Genomic DNA, 18759 nt, shown 5'->3' on the forward strand with positions numbered 1-18759 from the left:
GCCTTGCACACCCCCCTGTGGGGCCCCTTCGGGAGCTTTTCTACTGCAATGTCATTGCAAATGGTGCATAGGTAGTTTAAAGAGGAGAGGTTAAAGTTTGTCTGCCTGTATTATTGCAGGGTCTTTACCTTACAATATAAAGCACCTTGTGATTTGGCGCTATATCAATAAAGCTTAATTGAATTGGCATGTCTGTTGACAGGCTGGGATCCACACCCTTGATCCAGATCCGTTATTATCGCTCTGATTCACTACCAAGTTTCTTAGTCTCCAAATAATTTGGCTAACACACAAACAACCCCCCCCCCCCCCAACCAAAAAACAAACAAACAAACAAACCCTATCCTTCTTGGCAGATGTGACAAAGCCAAACTTCAGACAGTTACAGGATATCTGAGCACTACCTTGCAGAATACTGAGTCAGCTCTCAAAAGGCAGCCAGTGTTCGCTCTTTTGTCAGCTGCAACAAAGAAATACACTATGGACTCAATATGCTCCATCACTCATTCTTCTGTTGTCTCTAATTAATAGGGGAGGATGTGATTTTTCTCAGCTACATCTGGTCTGAACGCTTATTATTCCTGCTAGGATTGGGGGAAACAGCCTCACAGCAAAGCTGATTGATAAATTAATGACTTTTTTTTCCCTTGAAAGAGAAATTCCATAGTAATTGCACGAGCTAGAACAGGCCAGCTCATTAAATCGCCCAACAGAGGGGGTGACTCGATAAAAATGATGGTTTGGGATGGAAAGACAAGAACGTTTTCTTTATAACAGAAGCTGTCTGGTTAATTTTGACCCACAACAAAGGGCAAAAGTGTCAGTATGACAGAGGAGAAGGTGTGTGTGTGTCAGTTTGTTTCCTACCTCTGCAGTGAGGCCCCTCATCCCAGCCGTCAGTGCAATCGGGGACTCCATTACAGAATCTGCTTGCATGGAGACACACTTCCACATCCAGGCATGGATATTTGTTGACAGGACACTGGTTCACTTTGTTGTGTGTGCCTGGAAAACATGCAAAAGATTTTTTAAGTAAAAGCAGATGTATAAGGCAATATTTTAAAGCAGTAAAACTCAAAGATTAAGCAGAATAATGCATGCATCTAACACCCCCCCCCCCAAAAAAAATAACAAAAACAACAACAACAAAAACAAAAACACATCATAAATTCACAACTGAGCTAAATGAGGCTTCATAAAACTATTAAACGCATTTTACATACTTAAAAGTGAATTCCTGGCATCAAAAGAATTTCATTTCTTTGTGACTCATTAAAGAACTTTTCTAATGTTGCTTAATTTTATAACATTTATTGAGGAGGCCGTCATGTGCAAAGACAAACTGTACAGAGATCAGATCAAACTGTGCATTTTCCTCTGTTGTCCATTAGCTTTGCATACGACTCTGGTGAGGTGCTGGTTTATTGTTTCCTAGTATTATCTGGACAAAACCCTTATAGTTAAATCCACGACCTCTAAGATCCTCACAGGTGAAAGATTCCCCAAAGGGAATTGTGTCTAGGGATTGGGATTGATGAGGTTTCATTGATACCAATTCCATTATTGAATTTGCTAATCGATCCAATTCCCTTATTGATTCTTGACCCAGTTTTATATGAGAGGTATGCCTGCAGATTTCCAATGCAGTACGACTACTTTATCATTTATTTATTTATCATTTAATCCCAAACAGACTATCGCTCAACGCTAGATGAAGAAATGACAGAATGTCATTTATTGAAAGCTTTATTTGAAGTCAACTAAAATCACGTTAAGCATCTGCACAGACGAGCTGCTCGGTTGGTTGCGGTGCTCATCCTTATCGCATCAAATGCACGACACTTGAGCAAGTGAATCCTGTGTTGCAGGAGATGTTTCAGCATGTTTCTGTCGTTCCCACCTCAATAAAGATGTTAAAGTCGTTATCACGTTTCTGCATGAAGCAATGCTTTGGATCGCTTCATCCTCTCTGCCGTGACCCCCTTTTTCTGATAACACCAGACGTGCATGTAGCAATACTGTTGATTTGCAATCAGTGTGCATTGCCAGCACCTGCGGACACTGATAAAGGAATTGATAAGCTCCAACACTTTGAAAATTTGGCACCGGTTTTCAGTTCCAATCCCTATTTGTGTCTCCTGTTGGGACACAACCAGCAATATTTTTGCTTGTCAGGCAAATGTGTGAACCGCTGCCCTATAGAGCCATCATAAAACAACAACATGTATTAAAACTATTCTGGGCTTTATATACTAATAATAGAGTTTTGTAGCAGTCTGGCTACATAGAAGGGCTAAAATTAAAGAGATAAAGCTCACATCAATAAACATTTGCAGATAAAAATGCTTTATCTGTTACTCTAAATGGCTCACATTACTTACTATGGTTGACTCTGAGTTCCAGTTGGTTTAGGTCACTTCTATTATCAGAGAACTAAACATTTAGCTTTATAAAAAGGGCCTAAAGTTAATTTGCTGCCTGTATTTACAGCCCATAATGACTTCGTTTTGCTTTTAGATTTGCTGCTGTAGGCAACAAGTTGCACGATTGGTGCACAGTGTGTGTGGTTTTTTTTTCTTCTTAGGTGCAAATTTGACACTAAAGCTTCCTGCATGTGTTACAGCACAGGTGATACACAGCACATGCAAACATGCGGTTACCTTTAATGCGCCCACATGTTAAAAGAGAGTTTGCAGCATAAGATCACTTGGCAGACACTGAAGGAAATTTTTAAACGAAAACACTGATAAATACTGAATCTTAAGGAGTGCAGAGGCCAGAGGCCATAACGTCCTCTGGCCTAGAAAATGCTGAGTTAAAAAAAAAAAAGACCAAAACATACAGAGGAGGCAGCGTCTCTTCCCTCGATCTCTCCCACTCTTCTTCTCTCTCTAGCTTTCCTCTCGGCCCACACTGCAGAGCAAACAGTTTGCCTTGGCTGTTTTTCTTCTTCCTCCACCTCTCTCCCTCTCTCTCTCTTTCTTTCTTTCTAACATCTGCTGACCCATTTTAGAAAAACACTTGAAGCAGAAAAAATAAAGTTCACCTCCTTCACAGGAAACGATCTGCAGAGTTCTGCAGAATACATGTCGTGCTGGGATACGTTTTCAGAGGACGGTATCTGAATATGCACACAGCCCGAGCAGCAAACCTGCTTCAGATGTTCACATACACAAATTCTCAGTTTTCTGAATATTAACCAGCTGATGCAGCCAAACTGCAGTTTATCTGACACTAGTTGCAGCTTTCCTGATTGTAAACCCAGCAAAGCAAATGCAAACAAGCTTGCTGTGTTATATCTTTGTATAATGCACATCGTTTGAGTCTTAAAAGAAAGTTACACGTCTCTTAATGCCCAAGACGAGCCATAACATACATGTGGGAGAAAGAATATTTGCCTGCATGTCGGCATTCCCTAATGAAAACCGCTAGCATTCCTTCCGAGGCTCCCTGATCCATCCAAGAGAGATTAGTAACCACACACTGAACATCCCATTTAACTCTGTTAAAACAAGTGCCTTAAAGTGACACGAGCTTCCATAACGATCCCACATCAGCAGCCTGCGTGGAAAATGTGCCACATTCACATTAAAATTAGCTTCTCAAACATCTGGCTTAGGGAGGAGAGTAGCTCTCCGTATGGGGGATGCTAGCATATTAGCAGCCCTCCTACAGCCTTGGCCTCTAAGCCAGCCTGATTTACATTCAACACACTGCCAATGTGGGGATTTTTACATAAACGACAGTACCAGGAATAATCTGCCATGTACACTGGAAAAGAAAACCCTGCCAAGGATTTAGCATTTGTCGTCAGTTCTCGGGGGAGTTTAAAAAGAGTCGGAGTGCAAGACATCTGAATTATACCAACAGCAGAAACATGCGTCTTTGCAACTGCGTGTCGAGGGAGCTTTTTTCTTGAAATGTGATCTGCAGACGACTGAGCAGACAGGTAAACTCACATACTCGCTAATCAAAGTAAACCAGGAATCGGATTTCTGTGCTCTACGGCCACCGAGAGACTAAAAAGATTGATCTCTGCTTTCCATCACACCCACAACAGCCTCTTCTTCTACACACCTCGACTTCTGCTGACAGGGCAGCAAGCAGCAGAACTTTTTGGAAAACACACAAACAACTGCCAACAATCAAAAAGACTCAATTGTTTGTGTTTCACAGCAGAGTAATACACTGGAAGGAGCTGAATAACGACCGGCAGCAGAAAGCTAAATAGAAAAGACAATGTGGAGGATTAAATAACTTATGGGGGACAATAGATATGAACCCTGTACCGGCTGCTCCAGTTTGGGAAATTGTTTCCAGTGTATTTTACTGGAAGCAGCGGTTTTCTATTACTTTGCAAAGTTTTAATGCAGCTCTGCAGCTTTTGGTGTGCATGTGAGCATTTTCTGCTTAGACCAGGTAAACCAGGTAGCAGGTAAAACATCTCATCAGTGGCTGCTTTAACATTATCTGGATAGGTTTTCTGTAGCTGCTGAATCCTTGAAGTAAGAACAGCAGGTGGCGTTTCTTAGCTGTTTGCTTTCCCCAGTTTGTAACAGCTGAACTTCTTTTTCTTGTATCAAATAATCTATCGTGCTTAAACTGTACAATGACAAAATATAAATTATATGAACAAAAGGGGTATTTGGATCGATCCCATTCTGGCTTGAAGTGCTTCAAAGTATTACACGGCCTACACGGTGCTTTCAGTGACTAATTCTATCTACTGTTCAGTTTGAATGGTTTCTAATCTCAAATCTGGTTTCCCAGGCATGACTAATTGTTAGTGACCTTTCGAAGCCGATTACGCTGCCTGGTTCTCACAGATGGTTTTGACTCTGCATTGTCTTTAAAAATCCTGTGACAATAATAACGATGAAAATGAAATGCAATTTGTAACAGATTAAAAAATAAGAGCTCCATGACAGGAGAAAACCAAACACAGGAGACGTCTTCACTGCTCGCGCCCAGAACTGAAATGATGTCAAACAAGATGACCTTTCATTTGCACCCAGCTTTTACAGACTTATGTGGTGTCACTGATGTAAAGTACCATATCACCCTATTAGAGCACTTCGCTCCCGCTCTGCAGGCCTACTTGTTGTTCCTAGAGTATTTAAAAGTAGAATGGGAGGCAGAGCCTTCAGTTTTCAGGCCCCTCTTCTGTGGAACCAGCTTCCAGTTTGGATTCAGGAGACAGACACTATCTCTACTTTTAAGATTAGGCTTCAAACTTTCCTTTTTGCTAAAGCATATAGTTAGGGCTGGACCAGGTGACCCTGAATCCTCCCTTAGTTATGCTGCAATAGATGTAGGCTGCCGGGGATTCCCATGATGCATTGAGTTTTTCCTTTCCAGTCACCTTTCTCACTCACTATGTATTAACAGACCTCTCTGTATTGAATCATATCTGTTATTAACCTCTGTCTCTCTTCCACAGCATGTCTTTATCCTGTCTTCCTTCTCTCACCCCAACCGGTCGCAGCAGATGGCCCCGCCCCTCCCTGAGCCTGGTTCTGCCGGAGGTTTCTTCCTGTTAAAAGGGAGTTTTTCCTTCCCACTGTCGCCAAAGTGCTGCTCATAGGGGGTCATATGATTGTTGGGTTTTTCTCTGTATCTATGAAGCGCCTTGAGGCGACTTTTGTTGTGATTTGGCGCTATATAAATAAAATTGAATTGAATTGAATTAAAGATGTAAACAAGTCAGAAGTGCCGTTTCTGTGTTATAAGATCACTAAATCCATGTTGTTAGTATGTAAAAAGTTGGGCTCATTTCTTCTTTATGGTTTATTACTCTTACAATAACCGGTGTTAAAGTCTGCAGTGGTCGGGTATTTCCTTTGCCCTGCTCAATTTTTACACATGCAACACGTCTCTGAAGCGTTTCCAGCAGCGAGAATGCCGCTGACGCACTGAGACGGAGTAACATAACTTGTCGTAACAATGTCCTCACCTGATTCGTCATTTCAAGCGTTCACATATAAGAAGGCGAGGAGTTTCATGAAAAGCTTCCCGGCAGCGATTGTGAAAACAAAACAGGAACACAGAGAAACGTCTACGTTGAGCCTCAGGTCTTAGTTAATTTATTCATTGACTGCCTGGAGGTTCGCACATAACAAAACAACTTCACCGTATCTCCGGCCTTACCTTGCATCTGATCCTGCAGTTTATATTCCACTTTATTCACATTCTCACAGCATAATTTATTTACTGCTCTCCACAGCAGCTATTTTCACGGTTGTGCACATCACTGTGTCTGATGGCTGCCAACTTTCCATCAGTTTCAATCACAACACAGCTCACAGCAAGGGGCTGTTGATTGTTCTGTTTGCTTGTTGGTGAGGTCAAGCCCGACTTTTTCTTTTAAAAAAAGAATATTAACCGACAATTTATTTGGCTGGATTAAGTCCCTCATGCTTTTGTTATCCCATAACCCCCCCCCCCCCCCGCCAAAAAAACCCATCTTAGCTGTCAACGTACAGAAAGAAATACCTCCCTCAGTTCTATCAGTTCTATCGCACTGCAGCTGTCATTTAATTTACTGACATTTTTACTCTTTAGCATTATCGTTATGAAGCCACCTCACTCTGATTGCAGAGATTCTTTACTGAGACAGAAAAACAAGGGGAAAACTCCCACACCTATTAGCAAGCAGAATGAGGATCATCACATCGCTGCACTAAACATCAGGATCATAACCTCGCAGCGGCCTCCGGGATCTTTATTGTTAACTGTCCTCTGTGACTTACTTCTCTCATTCTCTACGTATCACATGTGAAAATAAATTATCTGAGATTCATCGTAAAACAAACTATGAGTTCAATGCCAAACTCGTTTAACTTCCACGGCATTTCTATTGCAGCGTGCAGTCTGTACCAAGAGCACAGTGCACACTTTAGATAATGCATCACCTTCAAAAATAAGCACAGCTACCCCTTGTATTGTATGTCGTGGGTTCCATTAAGGTTTTACTGATGGACACCAGTGAAAGACGGTCTTTCCTAATGTGCGCTTCCCTCCTACACCTCAGGCTTCAGATCCAACCATCCCCCATCCTCAGTAGTTATGCAATTACCTTAAATTTAGATCCCCTGTCGATCTTTTGTTCTGCTCATAAAAGCCCGCGTTTCTTCCTGCTCTTTGGGTTCCATAGCAGCCCCTGACTGACTCCCATACAGTCTGCTGTCAGCTCGAATTAATATGTCACGCAGGGTGACAGCCAGGCCTGCCCACTGATGGACTCTCCCCACTCTGGAGTCACACACTTTGCAGCGGCACACAAAATGAGCACATGACATGACGTGTGTGCTAGTTTTTACCCAATTGTAATGAAACAGTACAATAAATACAATGCCACAAGTAGGTTTTGTCTTTCTCTGCATGGTACAATCAAGATACTGACAAGGATCGTGTGCAAATGACCCAAAATTCATGTTTGAGCATCATGCACACAGACATGACTGGAAAAGGGTTCAGCAACGGTAAACTCATTAAATAGCAAAACATATTTGGAAAAAATAGCACTTCTCTTCCAAAAGCTCTAATGAGCGTTAAAATGAAAACACACTTTGCTTCAGTTTCACTATTTTGTTGGGAAAAGTAAATTTATCCATTTCAAGTTAAACACAGACCAAGCACAGGATTTACCTGCAGACAGAAGAAAATCACGGTCAAACTAGTAGTTTGGAAAATGGTTGAAGTTTAGATTTTGTTATTCCTGCTATGGACACTTTAGCCCTATGAATGTCCTAAATAAAATAATAATAATCAAACAACTAATCCACAGATTTAAAAAAATTTAGCAGCCCTCCAAGCTTGTGTGGATTATTTCTGCAGGCTGAATTCTTCGAGCGAAGCAGCACATCGCATCTATTCACCTCCTTGTTTACCCAAATGTGCTGGCATAACTGATAGGTTGTTTCACTCAAACCATTACTGTATAAAAGCTGTTGCAAAAAAATATTTACAATAAAAATGACAAAAAGAGTCTGCATAGGAACCATAAAGAGCAGGAGATGAATCTACTTAAGCCACCGGACAGGGAGGAAGACGGACAGACGGGACAAAGAGAAAGATGTTGGGAAGGAGACAGGGTGTGTCGGAGACAGCAGAGAAAGGGAAGTGGTGTCTGCGCGGTGTGTGAAAGCCCTGCGATCGTGGTCTTTTGATAGGCTGGTGAAGCTGAGGAGGGCTCAGGGCTGTAGACCAGAGGGATTTACAGGGCTTTTCTCCTTCCTCTGTGGAAGCAGCGTGTCAGCCACTGCCACTACAGACCCTCTTGCCCCTGCCTAGTGCCCCCTGTGACTACAGCTACATGACTGATTATAGGCCATGAAAGGACGCCCTCCCAACCCCCCGAACGTTACTGTAAAAGGCTGTTTCAACAGAAAGAGGATCAGAGCCTTAAAAAGACATTTCCATTTTCCTCCTCAGCCTAAATGCTAATCTGCTCATTTTCTCCTATACAAAGGCTTTTTCTGTAGGAATAGCTCCTTCTTCCCATGACTCCACGCCTGCATCCCGTCCCACCATGACAGCGGCCGCCAAGACATGGTTGTCCTGGAGAGGCTGCTGATGCATGACAGGCAAGGGAGCAGGCTGGCCGGCGTCCAGAGGGGGCGCAAGGGCAAGAGATGGACAGATAACCTTGTTGTGTGGCCTGCAGCCGCCTCGGGCAGCTGCGTGGAGATGATAGCTCAATCTCCCCATCAGACCTCCTCATTAGCTCGGCCCCAGGCCACAGCATGCACTGACACGGAGCACAGTGTTTGAGCTAGGAGGCAACGATATGCTGTGAGGTACTCTGCGTTGTACAGCACTGTGCAACTACACCATTGCATCAAAGTCTCTGAAGGAGTTTCCAACATGTTCGTTACAGCAAACTGTAAAGGTGCAAACACCCAAGATGAAATAATATGATAATAAACTGAAATAAACACTTCATAGAAATGAAATGTGTGTTTTGTGGTCCAGATTTGGTCGTAGTTTCATTAAATATCTTTAGCCTCTTTGCACAAGGGCCCCTCAGTTTCATTATGAAAGTGCATTCCAGTGCATATCCCCTCAAAATTACTTTCCGGCATCAACAAGGAAAACAAATCAACGTGTGTGTCTGGCTGCATCTACACAACATGCTCGCCACATCAATCAGCCAATGGGGAAACTGATAGTGTGAGTACAGGGAGTATCTTAATATTTACAAGAGCTAACTACTTTCAATTAAAAGGTCATTTTCTCCCCCCTGAATGGGACTTGATGACACCCTACGAGGAAAGAAAAGCTATTCAACTGCTTCTTTATAGTCATCCTGTGAACATTTTCATGTTAAATCAGAAGACTTAAAAAAACCAAACTAGCAAATTAGAGGCAGACAATCGTTGAATCCGATGTTAAAGGGATTCCTGCACGGAAAGTGCTTCTCGTGATTGAGAAAGTGCTCACATGCTAGACTTCTTTAAACATCTGTTCCCACTCTCTGGCTCAACCACACTGAATGTGGGTCATGCAAGAATCATAATTGCATACAGACTTGACATACAGAGAGGAGGAGTCTTTTTTTCCCTTCTTTTTAGAGCAAGTGCTTGTGACAAGGAAGCGAAGCAGCTACACAGCACTTTTGATTTCACCAGCAGCATCCTCTATAAGCCCTAACCAGGACTGCTTGAAATGAAAGCTATAATTGTCATGTATAAAAAAAGATTAGTCAGTCAGTTATTGCTGTAAAATCTCAAGACCTCGGTGAAATGCTTTCCCCGTCCCTCTAAAACTAAAAAAGAAAAGTGCCAAAAAAAGCTGCTGTTGCTGTTGAACGTTAGCAGGAATACTAATGAATGTCAGTGACAGCGCGAGTAACAATGTCTCCAAGGATTTACTTTTCTTTGTGGTACTAACTAGTTATATAACCTTTGTATTCTAAGAAATACCGCTCATGTGGAAGTGTGTGCACAAGCATAAAGGTAAATTGGATGGTTCATAAGCTTTTATCCACATCTCTTTAACCCACACTGCATCAGTTCTATGCACTTAAGGGCCTGCATTGATATAACAGCCCAAACACCCGTCCCTGACCACTTTATATCTGCCAGATGGGGCCAATTCTGCAACGTACTACAACTACCTATAGTAACATTTAAAGGGCAGCAGTCCTAAACAGAACACCGTCGCCGAGACACACAGAGTAAAACTCCTGCCCGAAGCCACATGTCAGGGACTTCCTGAGACCTAAGCCTGTATGTAATTGAGGTGAAATGGCCTGTCTGGACTGAACTGAAGCCACGCAGTGAGGGGGAACCAGTGCAGTCCTTGGGAGTGGCTAACAGGGTCACCCTGACAGACAGGAGTCTGTACAGGCGACCTCATGATGGATGTTTGAGAGGGAGGTGTACACTGGCCCATACACCGAAAGCCTGCGTAATTCCATGTGCAACCCCCTCCCACAACCACATGTTCATACACGGACCGCGTCACCACTCCGCTTCAATGCCACTGCGATAAATAAGCCCTCAGACTAATGACGCTAACACATAGTACTGACACCCCCACCTGGATCAAGCTAGCACCCCAGTCACAGCTAGCGCCTCATGCAGTGTTACTACCCTGCTGCTGCGGGTGAAGCTCGTCTTTAGCTTCTCAACATAATTACAGCCTAGATGAGTGGCTTGGAAATGACGGGCAATTAGGCCTCCAGACAGTATGATACCGAGGAGCACCCTTACTTCCAGAAAGGATACTTGAGGTGTAGATGAAAGATCCAGACAAATACACACATTTACGACTTCCCCTCTCACACACTCTGATAGCAAGTGAATGCATGATCACTGTAAGCAAAGCCGGTGTCATTTTCAGCAGAAACGACACATGCATCAGTGCAATTAGCTGGACCGGCGTCAATTTCATTAAAAGAAACAATGAAGATGAGCAGAAGAAGCCAAGCAGATTCTTACTTGAACTTTTGAAAAGCTTCATATGTGGCTGCGTGCACTGCCTGCAGTGTCACTGTTTGATTTACAGGATGGACAGACTGTGGGGCAATCCCTCAGCGGGATAGAAGCACAGCCAAGGAGCAGATGATTAGAAAGCAAAGGAAGAGGGGAAGATTGGGAGGAAATGATTTTTTTTCTAAGCCGATATCCCTGTAAGTGTTCTCTGCAGACCAAGTGTGCAGATGGTAATTAACTTAAACGGTAGATAATGTCGTAATTATAGTAGCGTGCACCGCTCTATTTCGCGTCAACATTAACACACAAAATTAGACTGTGGTTTGGAGGCATGTCGAAACGCAAGTCCAGAGAGAGGGGAACTTCTCCTAATTCTCTGTCATCAACATAAGTTTGAAAGTAAAAGTTGGACTGCTTTTGTAAACTTTGAAGCTGATAAAATAAAGCGGTGGATAAACACAGGATGCAGTGAACTTTTCGACATAAAAACAGTGCACCTAAACAAAGCCTCTGCAGTTAATCCCGATTTCAGCCTTTTCACATGGATCGTTGCCTTCCTTTTTATCTACCATTTCCATAACAGCTCAGTTGTGAGCAGCCTTGTTTACAGCCAGCTGCACAGATCATCCTATGATGCTTTCCAGTAGGGGAGTAACCAGACCGATGACCTGCAAACTGTTTCACCCCGTGAATGGAAAAGCCAGGATAAAGGGAAAAAGACTTTTCCATTCCTCTGAGTCAGAGGAGGATTTTAAATAACCTTTAGAGCCATACTCTTTCAGAGTCTCTGACTCCATCTCTGCTGGCTCAGGCCCATTCGCTCTGTAGCTTTATCTGCAGCCCTCCATTCTAAACACTACTCAAATTTAATGGATGGCTCAACTAAAAGAGTTTGGATAAAATCAGAGTCTGGCTGCCTTTCTTTGCGATACTTAAACGGCGCCCGGCCTTTAATTTACTTATTAGACTGCAAACACATAGAGCGGCACAGCGAGAACGTGCATTTACTGCAGTAACATGTTTATTAAGGATGCTTTAAAAACAAACAAATGCGAGTAAAGAAGCGCCTTAACTAAAAGGTAAAAGGAGAGGCAGCGTAGAGCCCACGGGAAGCGGGTAATTGAGCAGAACATATCTTGATGTTCTGGTGAAACCCTGCTCTCCATCTCTCCCTGCAGAAGATGAATCACACCATTGTTTGTGTCACCAAAATTACATAAGAGCTTTGCAGACCTCACTCCGTTCAATTGCATGGTAGAAAAGTGCAGAAATTGAATAACTGCATCTTGCTAGAATGAATTAGGAGGACCACACAAGTTTTGTTTTTGCAAAACACCTTTAAAAAGAAAAAAATAAAGTCCTTAGCTAAACGAATAAAGAAAGAGTTTGGCTGTTAGCAGTAAATTATCACAGTAAAATGTGCATGACTCTTTAAATATGGGGTCGTGACAGATGAAGTAGATGAGAGAATCCTTTCTTTTTAGTTTGAATGAGACATAGATCATCTCTTCTTTCTTTCTACTTTATAGGAAAGGAAAATGAGACGACCAGCTAATTTTGACTTTCTCCATTTCAGCACTTTTACATATAGGAGATCACAGCATCCTAAGAGTAGTGGTGCGTAACTGCTCGGCTATATTACATTAGGGCTGCCACGATTAGTCAACTAGTCACGATTAGTCGACTATCAAAATCGTCGACGACTGATTTAATAGTCGACGCGTCGTTTGAAGCTTTGCAAGATCACAAAAGACGCAGGAATAAGTAGTAGGATTTAAGAGTGTAATAACGGACTGAAACAGAAGATGGCAGCACTGCATGTACAAGGATGCCAGCTGCCGTTAGACCGCGAAGAAGAAGAAGTAGCTCTGTCCCATAATTCATTGCGCAGCCCAGCTCAGTCTCCAACAATGGCGGCAGCTAGTTAGTTTTAATATTACTCTTATTATTCTTTCTGGGTCACAAAATAAACGTTTAACATATTTTCAGGCGAGAATGTAACTGTGTAAACCTCAAATATCTGCTCAGTTTATCAAGACGCCACATATTTTCAAAAGCGCTCCGACGTTTTCGGAGACGTCTGCTACCCACTAGCTCGATAGCTAGCCGGGGGCTAGGCTCCCTAGAGCCGTGAGAACACCGGACTCCCGCAAATCGTTTTCAAACCCACCGCCGTCTTTCGCTACTCAGGTTAAACATGATATATAAGTCACTTAGATAACTTAAAAATGTTATTGTTTGGCCTTTTTTAGTATTTTATTTGTTCCTGAGTAAATCGGTTTGGCTGAGATTAAAGTTATAGTTTTTACACAGCTGAATAAACATCAAGCAGACAGCTGATTATCAGAAGTGTGAGATGCTGGAGAATATACTCTGGTATACTCTTATATTTTAGATAGCAAGGAGTTTATTAAACTTCACCGAAACAATCTGCAAATTTCATTAAAAATTAACAAATTATCATCTTGTCTTTATTTTTAGTTAGCACATACCTTAAACACTTAAAGCTGTAAGCTAATGATAGTTATATAAGAGCAGATGGATGCATGATCTGATTAGTCGACTATCAAAATAATCGTTTGTGGCAGCCCTATATTACATCCACAATAGCTTTGACCGTTAACGCTGTGAGTCACTGCCTTGCCTTTGCATGCCAGTATCCGGTGAGAATCCTATGAGAGATGTAAGGTGTGGCACAATAATATTATCATTAGCGTCTCCATATAAACAACAGGAAGGCTTTGACCAGAGAGAGTTTATGGATGGAGAAGCTGTTAGATGTGAGTGGTTGGGACAAGTCTTTGGGACAGATCCCGCAAGAGTCCAGACAAGAGCAGACACATCCCTGAAGATTCAGACTAAACAAGGCCACATTAGAAGAGCCATAATTCAGCCGAGCAGCATTCTTTGCAGAAAGAGACAAACCTGCCTCCTTATTCAGTCCTAAATTAAACTGTCTGAACATTGCACTGCTGTGTCTTCAAAGCCATTTAAGGGTAGTCATTTTGATGTCTTACATCATATGCAGAAAATACACCGTGATGGCGTGGGCTATAAAAAAGGTCACTTTTTTCTCCAAAAGGCTCCTCGTTTTGATTACAGTACACCGGCTCCAGAGCCAAAGCAGGAAAGTACCAGTAATATGGCTGCAGGGTAAGGTTGGGTGATACGTAAGAATTTTCCAACCAACAATCGTCAGTCCAATAAACTGATGATAGGCGATATATTTACGCATGCACAGGCTTTTTGATGGGCGTAGCAAAGTAATCATGCACGGACTGATTTGCGTGCTTAGAACACAAAAGAAGTCCAAACATGGACAACCTTGGCTTGGTGGAAAATGCATGAAAAACGTTTCCCATTGATGTCACACATGGCACGGAAATGTTTGACATTTTGATTTTTAACTTATTTGTTGTTTGGTTGAGTGTGTCAGACAGACAAATACTGGAACAGCCTGTAAACACGGTTATACTGGAAACAATAAGCAAGTTTCTATTTGTTTTCTTCCCCATCGTTGTGTTTTTTTAAAATTTAAATAAAATGTTGTTGTTTTTTTTCTGAAAACAGGCTACTGTCGTTCTTTCTGTTATGAGTTTGAGTAAATGAATCGCTGCTGCACTCTCAGGAGGGTGCATTTGCTCGCAGCTGAAGGAGAGCGCCGTTAAAACAGCGCTATTATTTATTTCTGTTGGCTGCTTCTGTTAGCTTCAACCAACATTATAAGCAAACTTACTCGTGGGCAAATAAATAAATCGCCCTTGTAAAAACGATCGATAGCCTCAGCCCATCGTCGATAGTCAATATATTTGTCCAATCGCCCAACCTTACTGCAGGTGACACACAGGTTCGTGTAGAATATTTACAGATATCTGGAGATTCATCGGAGCCATCTGGACAGTCCTTCTCCCCATCACAGCGCCAGCCTTTGGAGATACAGGTCACCTGGTCCTTACATACAAACTGTTTAGAGCTGCAAGTCTTGGGCTGCTCGTCTGCTTTGGAGCTGGGAGCTGAAAAAGAAAAGCAGGAAAGAAAGATGATGGTCATAGAATTATAAAATTTTAAAAAGGAATGAAATTCTAATACTGGTAACCTCAGACTAACTAAGAAAAAAAACCACTCCTCCATACAGACTCTAATTTCCAAATTCAAACCACATAGATCCTAACTCAGCCGAGCAAAGCAACAGGAAAAAGTTACAACTGTGCTTTTTGTGTTCAAAGTTTAAAAGAAAAAAGAAAAGAAAAGACATTCAGAAAAAAAGCTCCACGACCAACAGTGTTGCTACGTTTGTTTGCTGTTTCTCCCTCTTCTTCCGCAACAGAGGAAACAGCATGCTACTATTTTTAAATTACTATTGAAGCGGTGTTTTGTTTTGTTTTCTCACTCTACAGGCTCCTTCATGTGTCGTGGCTCAAGCACAACTGGGCCACGACACATGGGTCCCATGGGTCGCTGCCTGACCCACGGGAAACTGCAGAACACGGTAGTCCTGGGCAGCAAGTCAGCAGATATTGCTGAGGCTAGCCACACAGGCTAGCCACACCACAGCAATGCTCCTGACACATCAGCAGTCTGACAGTGCTGACATGTTTGAATTTACAAAAACCCATGTCAAACAGAGCTCTACCTACAGCAAGCTGCTTGAAAACAGGAATTTTCAACAATTTTGATATTATATTTGGTCCTCGCTCTTCCCCAACTTAAAAGAGAAAAATAATAACTTTGCTCGGAGTGCGGGAAAGGAAAACATTTAGGTTAAATATATCACACACTATCAGTGGGATTCTCTTCACCTGGTAGTGATATTTCCAGGATCTTTTGAACAGTACAGCATAGGTAACCTAACCAAAGGCAGACAGAAGGGGGTGGGGGCACCTAAGGCTTCCTAATTTCAGACACCCCTGCTACTAGTAACAGCACAAGTCGCCACCAGGGTTTAGTTTTTGTAATTTAGCTCATTTACGCTTATATTTTCATCATTATTCTTCAATATATTATTTAACCTTGAGAAAGCTGAAAGTGTGCAAACATTTCCTCTCAGCATACAGAAGAGTGAAAATGGGCAGCCAGAAAAGCACAAAGGAATTGCTTTCTTTTATGTGAGTGGTCAAAATAAGAGAGAGACAATGGCCATCTCAGGGAGAAGGCTGTTGTTACTGTACTGTTGTGCAGCAATGCTCTGGGAAGGACAGCACCAACAGTCTCATTGTGATTCTCTGCAGTGACTGAGCCCTCGCTCACCCTGGATGACTTGCCTCCCTATGTACTTGGCAGGCAGGAAGGTGTTTGGGGTGAGTGGTGGAGGGGTGTACCGCGAGCGGGCCGGGATGTGACTGAAATCACAAGAGAGCGCGGAGCTAATGTATCATTGCAATCACGTCTCTTTTGACTGTCAGACTAAAGGCTTTGGAGCTGGACTTTTCTTTCTCTCCATCGGACAATGTGTGTTTAAGTAAAGCAATAAGACTTCTGAGTGTCGTGTTTTTGTGCTACAATAAGAATCTAAAGGGCTGCAGGGATCAAATTGCAGCGCTCCCATTATACAGCAACACCTTGATACTCAAGGAGATAAAGAGAGCGTGCGAGATTTTAAAATGCAGAGCTACAGCCTTGAGTTTTTTTCTCCTCTCTCTTCTTAAAAAAAGCTTAAAAACAGTTTCAAGCGGTGCAGAAGAACAAGACTTAAATGTAGCTTTAAGACATCATACTATTAAATGTCACAAGGCTCCGATAGGAGGCTAAATCTGAGATAAGAGTGAGAAAGGGAGCAGTATGAGAATGGACAGAGACCATGAGAGATGGAAGCTAGCCATGGCCTGAGGCCAGCCTGTTACTTCTGCTTTCTTTCAGCCTACTGATGCCCTGGTGCATTCTGGATGGCGAAAAACACACATTAGCCTGTGCTCATATGTCTTCATTTACTCTATCTAGAGAGCCAACACACCAAAAATAGCGTCACTGGTTGAGCTGAGCTGAATTGAAGTATTGAAACCTCCTCTATGTTGAGGTATTACTTTAGACGCTGTGTGAAGCAGCTAAGCTGATCCAGTTATTGCCTGTGAGTTGACGTGAAAATGGAAATAAAATTCTGTGGGATCTAATTTTATCATCCCTTTACACACCAGCATGAAATGACCGCAGAGGGGAGAACCTCCGAGTCTAATTGGAGGTTGTGGCTGAGGAGGGGTTGGAGAAGGAGAGGAAGACTGGCCACCCTCCCCTTCAGCAGTGCTTTTTCAAAGCCCACTGAAATATCTCAAACAGAGATGTGAATTGTTAATTCAGGCTTCAAAGTCATTGTTTTTTTCCACAGCTAATGCCAGTTTTGGGGATGGGTGGGTAGGTGGGGGTCCAAATTAAACTGGGCTGTTAAAGTACTACTCATATGAAAAAAAGTCATGTGTACACCTTTTATTTAGCCTCCTGAATCAATGAATATACTCTACTTTCATGAGCTTGTACAAGGCTAGTGTTCAACAGAGCTCCCTCCCGATAATGACATTCCAACTAAAGCTTTTCCTGGCAGAGCTTAACAGCAACTTCATAAAACCTCTGTGACTAAATACTAGAAAATTCAACAGCATCGAATATATTGCAACCACAAAACAAGAGGAAGATCACATTTTAGAAAGAAACAACAACAACAACTCCTTCTGTTTTTCACAACTTTTAAAAAGATCAGGTATGACGACCACATCCTTCCACGCTAAAGATAATTTGAGGAAAAAAAAAAACATCCTGTGGGTATCTGCTAAAGCAAAAACTCGTCTAATTAGAGAGAAATAACCTTCAGAGCCTAACGTGAAATCCTCAAGAGTTTAGAACTTCATACCATTGCTCAGTTTTTGCAACTCTGGAAACTCTACAGGAAAACAAGCTTCTGCAGACAAATTACACAGTGTGCAAAAATATTTATCGGCTGTTATTTAAAGCATTTTTTAAAAAAAAGAAGAAGAAAAAAGCTTCCACATAAACTAAAGTCTATTATTTTATTATAGTTCAGTTCTGTTGCACTGACGACGTATTTCACTGAAGAAATCTTCGTAGAGAGAAAGATATTAAAAGCTTTCCATGTGAACATAAGACTAGAAGTGAAAAAAAAATCAATAATTTAAACCTCTTAGGGGGTGAAGGAGAACCGTACGGACACTAAATGAAGATCTTGGTTGAAATATTAGAAATTAGACACCAATTCTACCTTGATATATGTGATGTTGTGTGCTATGCAATTTTACTTACCAATAAAAAACAAACAAACAACAACATTCAAGGTTTTCTTCTGGTTAATAGTCAATGAAAACTAACTGTACGACTGAGCAAATACCACAAATTTCATTTTACTTCATTGATATAATTTAACTGCACCTTCCTTCTTGGTGCTGTGAGGAAAGACCAAAGGACTAAGCATGACACAAAATCCTCCACACTGTTGTCACTAAAGGTTTTTGAACAAATGCTGTGTTGACACCCACAAAATGCTCTAAATCTCTGAGCTACTTCCTCCCATGTGGATGCTCAGGCTCCATTTGGCTGACTGGCTTTGACTTAGCATAGCATCACTTGTATGGAGCCCACACTGTACTTCCTTATGCTGAGCAGCTAAAGCTCTGCACTGTCTAAACATGACACACCGACTTGCCCCCAAGCACCGTACATCGGAAAAAGCATTAAATACGAGCGAATGAGCAAATACCTGAATGCATACAGAGCCTGGCTCTTCTAGAAACATCCCTCCCGAGTGCCTTACAAGAATATAGTGTTTTCACTCCTTTTTTGTTTTGCTTTTTATAAAGATGAAATATGCGTGTTGCTTTGT

General features: G+C 42.0%; 2 protein-coding genes across 3 annotated transcripts in view; both read right to left on the reverse strand.

The window, feature by feature from the left end:
- The window catches only part of LOC146495417 (low-density lipoprotein receptor-related protein 1-like), an 85906-nt gene that overhangs the window by 60435 nt on the left and 6712 nt on the right, over window positions 1-18759 (reverse strand). For both annotated transcript variants that reach the window (XM_085144678.1, XM_085144677.1), the window contains exons 2-3: window positions 14804-14950; window positions 868-1005 (exon numbers count right to left, since the gene is read on the reverse strand). In XM_085144678.1, the coding sequence (XP_085000804.1) occupies window positions 868-1005; window positions 14804-14950 (285 nt within the window). The remainder of the gene's footprint in view (window positions 1-867; window positions 1006-14803; window positions 14951-18759) is intronic.
- LOC146495419 (protein lifeguard 2-like) overlaps window positions 1-18759 on the reverse strand; it is a 74641-nt gene that overhangs the window by 5914 nt on the left and 49968 nt on the right. The window lies entirely within an intron of this gene.

This window comes from Neolamprologus multifasciatus, chromosome 20, assembly GCF_963576455.1.
Source record: "Neolamprologus multifasciatus chromosome 20, fNeoMul1.2, whole genome shotgun sequence".
In the NCBI taxonomy this organism is placed as follows: domain Eukaryota; kingdom Metazoa; phylum Chordata; class Actinopteri; order Cichliformes; family Cichlidae; genus Neolamprologus; species Neolamprologus multifasciatus.